The sequence below is a fragment of the Neodiprion virginianus genome, chromosome 4 (assembly GCF_021901495.1).
Source record: "Neodiprion virginianus isolate iyNeoVirg1 chromosome 4, iyNeoVirg1.1, whole genome shotgun sequence".
NCBI classification, from domain to species: domain Eukaryota; kingdom Metazoa; phylum Arthropoda; class Insecta; order Hymenoptera; family Diprionidae; genus Neodiprion; species Neodiprion virginianus.
In genome coordinates, this window is record NC_060880.1 from 6,164,124 (window position 1) to 6,174,894 (window position 10,771).

At 36.2% G+C, this 10,771-nt stretch overlaps 2 protein-coding genes across 9 annotated transcripts; one reads left to right on the forward strand and one right to left on the reverse strand.

Annotated features, from left to right (window-relative positions):
• Window positions 1-989: 989 nt before the first annotated feature.
• On the forward strand, window positions 990-4,009 carry LOC124303791 (polycomb protein eed-B-like). The gene is made up of 5 exons (XM_046761454.1): window positions 990-1,248; window positions 1,362-1,550; window positions 1,681-1,845; window positions 1,954-2,107; window positions 2,335-4,009. Exons 4-5 carry the CDS (start codon window positions 2,095-2,097, stop codon window positions 3,645-3,647), a joined length of 1,326 nt encoding a protein of 441 aa, XP_046617410.1. The 5' UTR covers window positions 990-1,248; window positions 1,362-1,550; window positions 1,681-1,845; window positions 1,954-2,094; the 3' UTR covers window positions 3,648-4,009.
• LOC124303785 (sedoheptulokinase-like) lies at window positions 3,789-9,863 on the reverse strand. Of its 8 annotated transcripts, XM_046761439.1 has the most exons (10): window positions 9,727-9,863; window positions 7,970-8,149; window positions 7,568-7,801; window positions 6,696-7,075; window positions 6,344-6,594; window positions 5,946-6,214; window positions 5,723-5,860; window positions 5,457-5,594; window positions 5,184-5,379; window positions 3,789-5,043 (listed from the first exon to the last, which is right to left on the reverse strand). In XM_046761439.1, the coding sequence occupies exons 4-10, from the start codon at window positions 7,056-7,058 to the stop codon at window positions 4,860-4,862; spliced, it is 1,539 nt and encodes a 512-aa protein (XP_046617395.1). In that variant the 5' UTR covers window positions 7,059-7,075; window positions 7,568-7,801; window positions 7,970-8,149; window positions 9,727-9,863; the 3' UTR covers window positions 3,789-4,859. The 8 variants fall into 8 exon arrangements, with proteins under 8 accessions (XP_046617395.1, XP_046617397.1, XP_046617394.1 ...); XM_046761441.1 differs by lacking the exon at window positions 7,970-8,149 and having other exon boundaries at window positions 7,568-7,769; window positions 9,727-9,859; XM_046761438.1 differs by lacking the exon at window positions 7,970-8,149 and having other exon boundaries at window positions 9,727-9,859.
• Between the last annotated feature and the right edge of the window lie 908 nt (window positions 9,864-10,771).

The window sequence follows — 10,771 nt, forward strand, 5'->3', positions numbered from 1 at the left end:
AAAATTATGGAATAATGGTGAAAGAAAAGCCACTGAGATTATAATTGGTATATTGAATATAGCTATCATAATAATAACTAAGATATTACGTACTTTGAAATGGGAATTATTCCAGATATACTTCATTAATATTTTTTCACCAGGTCTACCCCTCACCTCATTACCATGGGCGCCAAGTGCACACCCTCAAGACGTAGAGAAAAAATTTACATATCTAAACGTTGAAGGACTTCGAGAAGATGCCGGCGATACAACAGGGACCTTCATCTGCGAAATTATTCTCGTCTAGAACAGTTCCTTCTTCTAAAATCATGTAATACTTTTCAGTGTCTATTATCAAACAAAAGTTGTAAAATATCACTTTTTGAAACAATGAAATTTTTATTTGTATAGTGTCGTGTATACAGTAGAACGTCGATTACTCAATTAATTGGAACTGGGTACCGTTTGGATAATCGTAAATTCGGATAACCAATCAGCACTATTCTTTGGGGGCAAGAAAAAACCCTCGTTCAAAATTATAGAAATGTCTACACGATAGGTACCGTTCTGTTTATTTTCAAGGTGCAGAGGAAGAGTGCAATATTCTCTTTTAGTATGTACAATCAAAATTTCTTTGTGTTCAGACTGGTCGTATTTTTTGTTTTCGACAAATTTATAACATACATATAAGGTATACGAAACTGTTGGCAGAAGGCCAGAGAGAGATCTATTGTTGAAATTTATTACTGAGATACGCCGATTTCGCGGAAATTCATTCCCCGGGTTCCGAAGATAAGACTGATCGCATTTCGTTTGAATGCCTCGCTTGGCGAATCCATAAAATTCATTCCGTGTGGTGGAGATCGGTGTTATCGAACCTATCGAACTAACCAACCACGTCCAAAGGTAAGGACTGACATGACTCCACCCGAGTTTCGTAGATGTCGCCAAAGGCTGTGACTAGTGAGCCTAACATAGCGTTTATCGTTATGCACTGCCATAGCATCACGTAGGCTTATGTTTATTGCTAATAGCTAAAGCAGTGGGTAGAGAAACAGAGCGAACCCGATCTCCGAAGGCGCAAAAGTGACGAAGTGCTCGTGATAGATTACAACTTATAGGTTAGATTTGTAATATGCAGGACGGATACGATATAACGGTGTATTTCATGGCGGTTGCCGGTGGCAAACGTCGGATGTTTGGTTTCTAATGGCGCAGGTCTTGCGTTATGGATTACGAAAAAATTTCGCGGTCATTTCGTTTTTGGTAAGGCTTTACGCTTTCGTTACTGGTTCTTTTTCTCACTTAAGAAAATTTTTTTAAATACTGACGCACCACAATCATCCCTAACGGAACAACGCACAACTTCAATCTCGCAGATCGTTTCCACCGCCGAATATTGCGAGAAAATATCTCAAGGATTGCTGAATAGTGCATCAGGGAAAAAACAACAAATTCTCATACATCGGTGCGAGTCTGTCGCCGAAGTTATCGCCACTCATAAAAATCTTCACGTCGATTTTATCGTATTTGCAATCGACTCTCGGCTAACGCTATCTTTGAAGGAGGTGGGTATTTAACGACAAAAATTATTTTTTCGTCGTGTATTAATGGTTTTAAGATAAAGAAAAAAACCTGCATCTGTTTTTCGTCATAATCGTAATTAACTATACTTTTTTTATTCTCCTATTCATTCAGGTTGAGAAGAATATTCTGCTAGTTGATCAGAGTTTTATATTGTTGAGTAGCACCTGTTTAGTAAATGGTAACAACATATCGTCAAATGCTATGGGTGTGACGCAAGATCAGATTTTGGAAGTTTGCGATAAGTACAATCTTCGGCTTCTCAATTCAAATATTAATGTGAGTTTACGCATTTCAAAATGTCTAAATACTACGCAATGTTGATTTGCCAAATAAAATTGGAAATATTTTAAGAAGGTGAAAAACTGAATACAAATTTTCATTTAGGTACCGGAGGACTGTCTCTATTTAGGTGATCAAATTATCAATTTATCTTGCACAGTTCTCGGTCAGAGAAGCGGATTGCCATTATTAAACATCCGTGATCAACATACAGCAATGTACATTGTCGATGATTCTGTGGCATAAATGTGCAGTTCAAGTGAGTCACATGTACAAAGTGAAATAATTATTCAAACAAGCTACAAAAAATAATTCCATGAAATTTATCACCACAAAAAACTTCCCAAGACTGGATAAATAATATTTGAATACCGTTTTATGTTTCTTACTAAATACTAAAACAGCAAATTGAAACTTTTTGAACTCCTCAATGAATATCTACCAATTAGTCCGATGTTTGTAATTATTGGATATGTGTACTTTCAGATTATCAACAGACGGAAGATATAATGAAGAAAGCTGGTGCGAAACCTCAGTGCCAGACTTATACTTCGAGTCAAGAAGACACTGACAATGATAGTGACGAAACCGAGTGTAGTATTGGCAGCAATTCGACCGCAGGTACACATCGAAGCGATACTCCGACTCGCAGTGCTCGTTATAAGAAGAAGGGAAGACGGCGAAGTAAAACGGCAAAGAACAAGTCTCTGAATGACAAACCAATGTATAAATACTGTTGTAGTGTCAAGGAAGACCACGGGCAGCCTTTGTTTGGCGCTCAGTTCAATCACCATCTCAAAGAAGGTGAACCAATGATATTTGCATCAGTAGGAAGTAACAGAGTCAGCATTTACGAATGCCCCGAGGGAAACAATATCAGGCTTCGACAATGTTACGCTGATCCTGACAGTGAAGAAAATTTCTACACATGTGTATGGACATACGATGATTCAGGAAAACCATTATTAGCCGTTGCAGGCTCTAGAGGAGTAATTAGAGTAATTAGTACTGTCACTATGACGTGCATTAAGCATTACATTGGTCACGGTCACGCAATTAATGAGCTGAAAATTCATCCGAAGGACCCAAATATCCTTCTTTCAGCTTCGAAGGATCACGCTCTACGTTTATGGAATATTAAGACTGATGTTTGCATAGCAATATTTGGAGGTGTCGAAGGTCACAGGGACGAAGTCTTGAGCGCGGACTTTGATATGATGGGACAACGGATAATATCTTGCGGAATGGATCACGCGTTGAAACTTTGGTCCCTCGATAAAGGGGAAATGCTGGATGCTATCAAGCAGTCGTATTACTGCAATCCGACCCGCAACGGGAAACCTTTTGACTCGATTCTGCAACATTTTCCCGACTTTACAACAAGAGATGTGCATCGCAATTATGTGGACTGCGTTAAATGGTACGGAGATTTCATACTTAGTAAATCTTGCGAAAATTGTATCGTATGCTGGAAACCTGGACGTTTAGAAGATACCCAACTTCGTAACGGCGAAACAAGCGCCACTGTATTGCATCGCTTTGAATTCAAGGAATGTGATATATGGTTTATACGATTCTCCATGGATTTCTGGCAAAGGACAATAGCACTTGGTAACCAAGCTGGTCGTACCTATGTGTGGGATCTGGAGGTTGAAGAACCAGGCCAAGCTCGATGTTGCACATTGGAACATCCTCGGTGCACCGCGCCAATACGGCAAACTAGCCTGAGCAGAGACGGTTCTGTACTTCTGTGCGTGTGTGATGATGCCACGATATGGAGATGGAACAGGGATCACTAACCCTCCTAAGGAATATGATATTCCTGAATTATGAAAAAATATATAAATGTATTAAAAATAGACGTTATTCAGTGTGAAATTACAATGTTTTTCACTATGTAAATAACGGTATTAGGTGTTACCGTTTTGTTTTTTTTTTTCTTCTGTATATAGGTAATACAATAATTGACTCGCTGTGTCATGTTTACTAATACGATACAGTTTTGGATATTAAATTTTAGAATTTTTCATTCCGCCGTTTTGAATTTTGTATAGTCTGTGTAACTTAAGCTTGTGACACACAGCAATATTATAGTGTATCACTCAAAAATGTTTACATGTAAAGTAAAGTGCCTTTGATATACATTTCTGAACGTTCAAAACTGTTGGGATTTATTATACCTACTTTAATGATTATTTTAAATTTTGTTTCTTACTTTTACGGCATGCATTTAACTTAGAAAATAAGTTGGAAAAAATCGTGCTGTAATTTCCATTGGCTGATGTAAAGTTATACCTTATTCGCTTCATGCAAAGTTAACACAGATCCACAGCTAATCTTTTCTTATATCTGTATAGTGAAATGGTGACACGATGTTTTATTTAACAATGACAGATGACGCTGACTAGATGCATGTTTACATGGGATTGAAATTCGTATTGTTGCAAAACGATACATTCATAAAGAAAACTGTAATTTTACAAGTTCAGTGTTGTTTGAAAATAAAAAATTATCATATTTTCGAGACTTAGCTCCAGCTGCAAGATCATTCGAAAACTGTGAAACCATGATATTGGTATCAACATTTTATGACATCAGTGCTACTATCTTTCTATTCTTAGTCTACTATCTACTATTTTAAATACGTTGCATGCAGCGAATATGAATAGAGCCTATGCCGCATATTTCGGAAACTCAACTCTTGCAAGGTCATTCTACAATTGTGAAACCATGGTTTTTGCATCAATATTGTATGACATGCACGCTACTACCGTCACAATCATATTTCCTACTAGTTTAAAGGTGTTGCATGCAAATGGAAATGAAACTCTAAATTCGGTAAACAGTAGCATTACAATTTTTTTATCGGCAATAATGATCTGAAATTTATTATACATACATATAAAATATTTGAATACTACGATTGTTAGTTTTTTTATTTGTGACGCAAAAGGTCATATTACATTTACTGACACCTGCCAGAGCTTACAGTCTATAGCTCCGCTAATTTTCTAGTTATGGTTAATTACTGCAAGAGCTGATCCAAGAGCTGCATCTCCCGATTGTCCTATTTCCAATGGTAACTGATACCATCGCAGCACTTCCTTTTGCAAGACTAAATTCCGGACCAAACCTGATCCATTACCAACAATTTGCTGTATTCCAGCCTTTTGCAATACTTCCTGCGGCATCATACTAGAGAAATGAGAAAGAAATGAACCTTCAAAAATCAAACTAAAGCCCAGACACAAGAAAATTTCAATCAAGTTCATCGACGAACATTCAATACTGATTGAAGATAACTTTTTAACAAGTTTGTTCAAGTAGTTACTCACTTATGAAGATTTTTTATTACCCCAGAACAAAGAGCACGGAATATCTGGCCAAGTTGTAAGGTGTCTAGTGTTATTTGAGACACGCTAGCCGTATGTTCTGGAGCATGGCGTTCACCGAGCAAAGTAGGCACAATTTCCAAATCAGAAATAGCCGTGTCCTCTTGCCCTAAAGCTATTAACTTTTCCCAAACCTTAGCTGAATGACAAATTGAACGTAAATTAATATATTTTTGATCCATACTCCACATTCCTTACTTTATTAAATATACCTACATTGAGGTATTGAGAAGCCTAAATCCATGCTCCATTGTTGTAAAGCTCTGACAAACGTAGCTAAAGAATTGCCTCCATTCAAAGATGCAGCTACTGCCAAGTACCTCCCCTCGAAATATGGAAAATGTTGAATTTTTGCTACAAATTTATACAGTTTTATTGACTTCTTGAAATCCCAAACTTAATAAAGATATCGACCTATCCAAATGTTTGATCCATCGAGGATTAGATATACTTTCCTAGCCTTTTGCATTCGCAGTAATTACCTGTTTCACCTGACTGTTTCGGACTGAAAAATGGATCAACATAGGCAAGTTGCGCTGAAGTGGAAATGTTCAATACCGCATCTGTCGGATCTTTTAATAAGGCGTAAACAGAGCACTGCAGGTCACCTAAAGCAACACCTACGAAAAGATTCGATAAATTACTTTGAATTTCAAGCGAGTAAAGTCCTTATTAACGAACAATAAGTCAGTGACGATACTGTACCTACTGGTGTACCAGCAGGAATTCCGAACCACGTTTGCTCCAGACAGCCAGCCGCTTGTCCGGGCTGCAAAATTTTACTTGGTAAAATGTGTGTAGGAAATTCATGTTGCGACAAGACGTCTATTTCCCAACGTGACTCTGTTGTTAAGAAATATCCCCAGCTCGCTGCATTTTGTGTACTGATCGTTACTTCGCTATGACCGCAAAGCAGAGCCACCAACAAATCTTGAACCGTACCACATCTATTGTATTTGCTCAGCTTTTCAGGTCTACAAGACGGGAGAAATTTTTTTTTTTTCTTACTGCGGTCAAATAAACTCGCTGTTAAATAAATTTAAACGACATTCTTGTTGATACATATACTTAAAGATTTATGTAGACAATGAATACATACTAACTTGTATTTAGCAAACCAGAATATAGTAGCACAACCATAACCAGAGTGGGTAGTTAGGTGACTTTTTGATGCTGGCAAAGATGCCAGAAATTTTGGATCGCAGCGTGAATCTTGCCAAGTGTAAAGCGGCGATACTTTTTCTCGAGAAATTTCCAACTTAAATACCCCATCGTGTTCCTTATCGTCTTCCTCCGACGAATATTTCCAAAAAGTCACACCGTGCATTTGTCCACAAATTCCGATATTAACCACCTATGCAATAGGTTTTAAGTTAATATTTCTTCTGTTGTTTACTATGTATTAGCATCAACATAACTGTTCTTATCTATTCCTAAACATTGGTTCAGCAATACCTGGCGAAGCAAATCTTTTGGAATGCGTGATACACAGCTGTGGACTGCGGATAGGATTTTTGGTACATCCTGCTTGTTTCCTTCCACACCCAGATCACTAGGCACATTAGCCTGCGTATCCTTGGACTGCTTGCTAACAATCTGTTTAGTCTCAGTTGACACGACGACTACTTTAACCGAAGTTGTACCGAGATCTATTCCTAATGCTAGTTTTTGTGAATGTGCCATGATCGTCAGCTGCGAATATACCAAAGGACTCCTCAAAGAACTACTTGTAAAGTGAAGAGAAGAGAAGCGTTCCAAAGTAGCAGTAAGAGTAAACTGTTTATAACCAGATTGCGTAAACTTTTTCTCAAAGCACATAAACCTTTCAGTCAGAGCTGGAAGAATTCAGAATAAGATAAATATGCGAGTTGAAAAACATACTGTGCTAAAAACTCAGCTTCTAATCGTCTACTCATTTTGAAATTGATCCAGTGATTTTACTAAATACTAGCCGAACACGTGTAAAATGTATTTATTATTACATATGCATTAATTTCAAACCGCCACAAATACACTAGAAGTGGAAATAAACGAATCTCAACTATTTTTAGATCGTAAGAAAAGGCTACAACCATCTTGGCGGCAGAATCTTTCATGTCCAGCATTAGCAAATGGTGAACTTGAAGTTATAGCAAGATGTACTGACAAACAATAAGATTTGACGCGATGTAAATAATGTACTAATTGCAAAACGTTATGAAAATACTCCAAGTAGAACGAACGGGGTTCAAACAAGGTAAGATTTTGTTATGACATTATCTTCATCGAAGTACAGTATCATAAAGTGTGGAATAATAAACTGCTTTTTTTCTGCATTTAAGTCTTACTTTCTTTCAGCCGCCAGGGTATATCGAACCTGGTACGAGGTGACAAGTGTATTAAATTGAGTCAACTCTTCAATGATTGCAGGAGAACTGTGGGTAACTGGCTCAGGCACTATATTAATTGTTGATCACAGCTGTTGTTTTACGTGAACCAAAGGGTTGTCTAACAAGCAAGCGTGTACACAATGCCTGATAACCATGTTGACTGCGAGATAAAATAGAACATCCATCAATACTCTAAAATTAAAAACCAGACAGGGTTTAAAGGTGAGAAAGAGAGAAAAAAGAAGAAATCGAATAAATATTTTTTGTGGTATTTTCACGAATTATTTTTATTCAATACATCTTAATACAGGAATGCAAATAATTGTACAAATTTGTGTAAGGCAAAGTGAGGCTAAATACCTGTGTAATTTAACTAGTTTTTTAGCATAATTATCGCAGGTACTCAATCAAAGCATGCATTCTTCACCTTTTACATAAGCAAAGAAACACTTGGGCCTATGTTCAGAAACCCTTTTTCTAAGATTAGGACTGGTTTCAATCATTCTCTCATCCTCTTTTTCCTTAACCGCAAGTTTTACCCTGGAAATCAGGTTTAACAACACTGTTGTAGCGATGTGTTTTCTCTTGAAACGGTACAAATCAGTTTCAAATCCCCTCAAATTGAACCATACTTTTCAATATATCGCACGGAAGAAAAAAACCTTAGTCGCTACCAATAGTGTAATATCTCTTGCTTACTGTTTAATTTTATTTGTATTTTTCTCCTACCAAACACATGATTAACAAGCCAATGCATTGACCATGACGACCAATGAAGCATGACGCAAATCATGCGGTAATGAAAAAAGCGCCCTGATTTTAGTCCAGCCAACTATTCATAAATGAGATTAGTGACAGAATGAGCTATTTTTATCAGCCAAACTAATTGATGCAAATCAAAATTTCGTGCTTGTAGAAGAAAATTGAATTGATTTTCTGTTATCGATAAGGGACTGTAAAGAGAAGGGGACTAAATCGACTAACACCATTTCCCAGATTAGTTAAAAAAAACTTCTCTCCTGACAAATTGAGTGAAATTTATTTCTAGTATTTGAAAACACCATAAAATTAAAAAATCCTAAGGTTTAAATAGAACATCTTTCATATTCTTATAATGAGTGAAATAAATTTAGTTTACATCTATGAGTTGGAAGTTAATTTATTCTACATACGGAATTCAGCTCAATGAGCAACTGTTACCCAGTTGAAATTTTACATCGCATCTTTTTTTTGCAATTCAGATAATCGAACATTTGTTGTAATATATATTATTCAGCTTGAACACAACTACAAATATGATATTGTAAGGTTGCATGGATTTCGAAAGTTTCAGAATTCCATTTTTTTTTTTTTTGCTCTTATCTCAAAACTTTTTTTTCGACTTCTTCCCTTCTTCTGTACACTCCTTTAGTTAAAATGTAAATATTGATATGTTGGGAGTCATTGCAGAGGTAAATTTTGCTCTTGACAAGAACATTTGAACATGAATTTTATAGAAATTACTAGTGTAATCAAATTTGTGTATTAGCTGCACAGTCTCCACATTTGTTAATGAGCTCGTGGCAATGTCATGAAATTGTTTTACATGTATAAAGTAGACAATGTTATGTGTATGGGAATTTTTTTATTTGAACTGAGATAAACCAAACAAGCAATCCATGTTACGTTATCACGACAAAATTTGTGACAAAATCTTTGATATCCACATCAAAGCAAAACTTTAGAGAACACCAATAACTGTATTGAATTTGTACCTCGGTTTCACTTTTGATAAAATTTCGATAGAACCATTCAGAGATAATAAATCAAACGCTGGTAGGATGTTCAGATGAAGATAAGTTATACGTACATATATACACCACCAGTTAATTGTCAAAGTTATGTAAGTAATAGTCAATGTAATGATGAAAATATGCAATTAAAATTGAAGGAACTCGATTGTTTGCAAAGAATATAGATTGAGGATCATTTGGCAATCTAGTTTTTGTTTTTAAATTAATTTTTGGTATAATTTGAATTCAGACATTGTTTACGTCAAACTGATGTGTTTTATGTTATAAGAGCCAATGAGGGAAATTATGTAAGACAGCAAACGGGTAAAATAAATTAATACATACTATTGCTCTAACTTGGACGATTCGTGTGCACCGTAGATTAACCGAGCATAATGCGGATGTGACACGATAAATACACGCTTTCACGCATCAAGATGACAAGCCTACCCCGGAGCTTCGCGTCGGCAAATCTTCGCCGACGAAGATTGATTCTGGACCATTCTGCAGCGATAAAATGGTGGCTTATCGGTGATGAACATCGTAATACCAAATGTCTACAAGAATATACGCATACAATTACTTCGTTGTCGCATCGTACGGTAACAATTATTTTGAGCATATCATGATTAAAACGCGACTCATTAAACTCTCTCTCCCCGAATGTATAATAATAGACGATCCAAATATATACATGTTGGCTAATGGTTTCAGTATTGTGTCGTTGTATAACCCGTATAACCCAACCAGAATCCATACCTTTATCGCCGATGCGATAAGTTTGTTTCTTTTCCTCTTACGTTCCGAATCAATGATAGAAAAGTAATTTTTCTTGCAACTTCAATAAATACCTATCTCTCATCAACGGTTAATCATGAGACACAAGATTGAAAGTCCGTTCAGTATTTGAGTTTTCGAATTATTCGAAAAGACCAGTAATCTGTATTACCGACAGCTCAAAATTCGCCCAAGTTTATACATTGCGCATGATCCAGAAAATGAAACAAGTGCAATGGACGACAGGCGCCGGTTTCATGGAAAAACTGTTGAAAGAAACTTGAATTTTTAATACACATTTTGGATATAACGAATGAATAATTAAATTGCAATTATACATAATTATTGGCCATATCTTACTAATTTAAAACTGCTCGCCAACGTTGATTTTGCGGTTTTACAGGTTATAAAAGTAACTGCATGTATCCTACTTTTCATTTCATTAATCATTTTTCTATTTCAACGTTAAGATTCAGGTTTATCAATTCAATTACTAGTACTGACAATGATTCGTGGTCATAGAAACTCGAAATCGACACGTTATTTTTCTTTGCTTTTTAAAGAATAAGTTAATCGAAACACTTTCATTGATACACCCTTGATTGAATGTTTA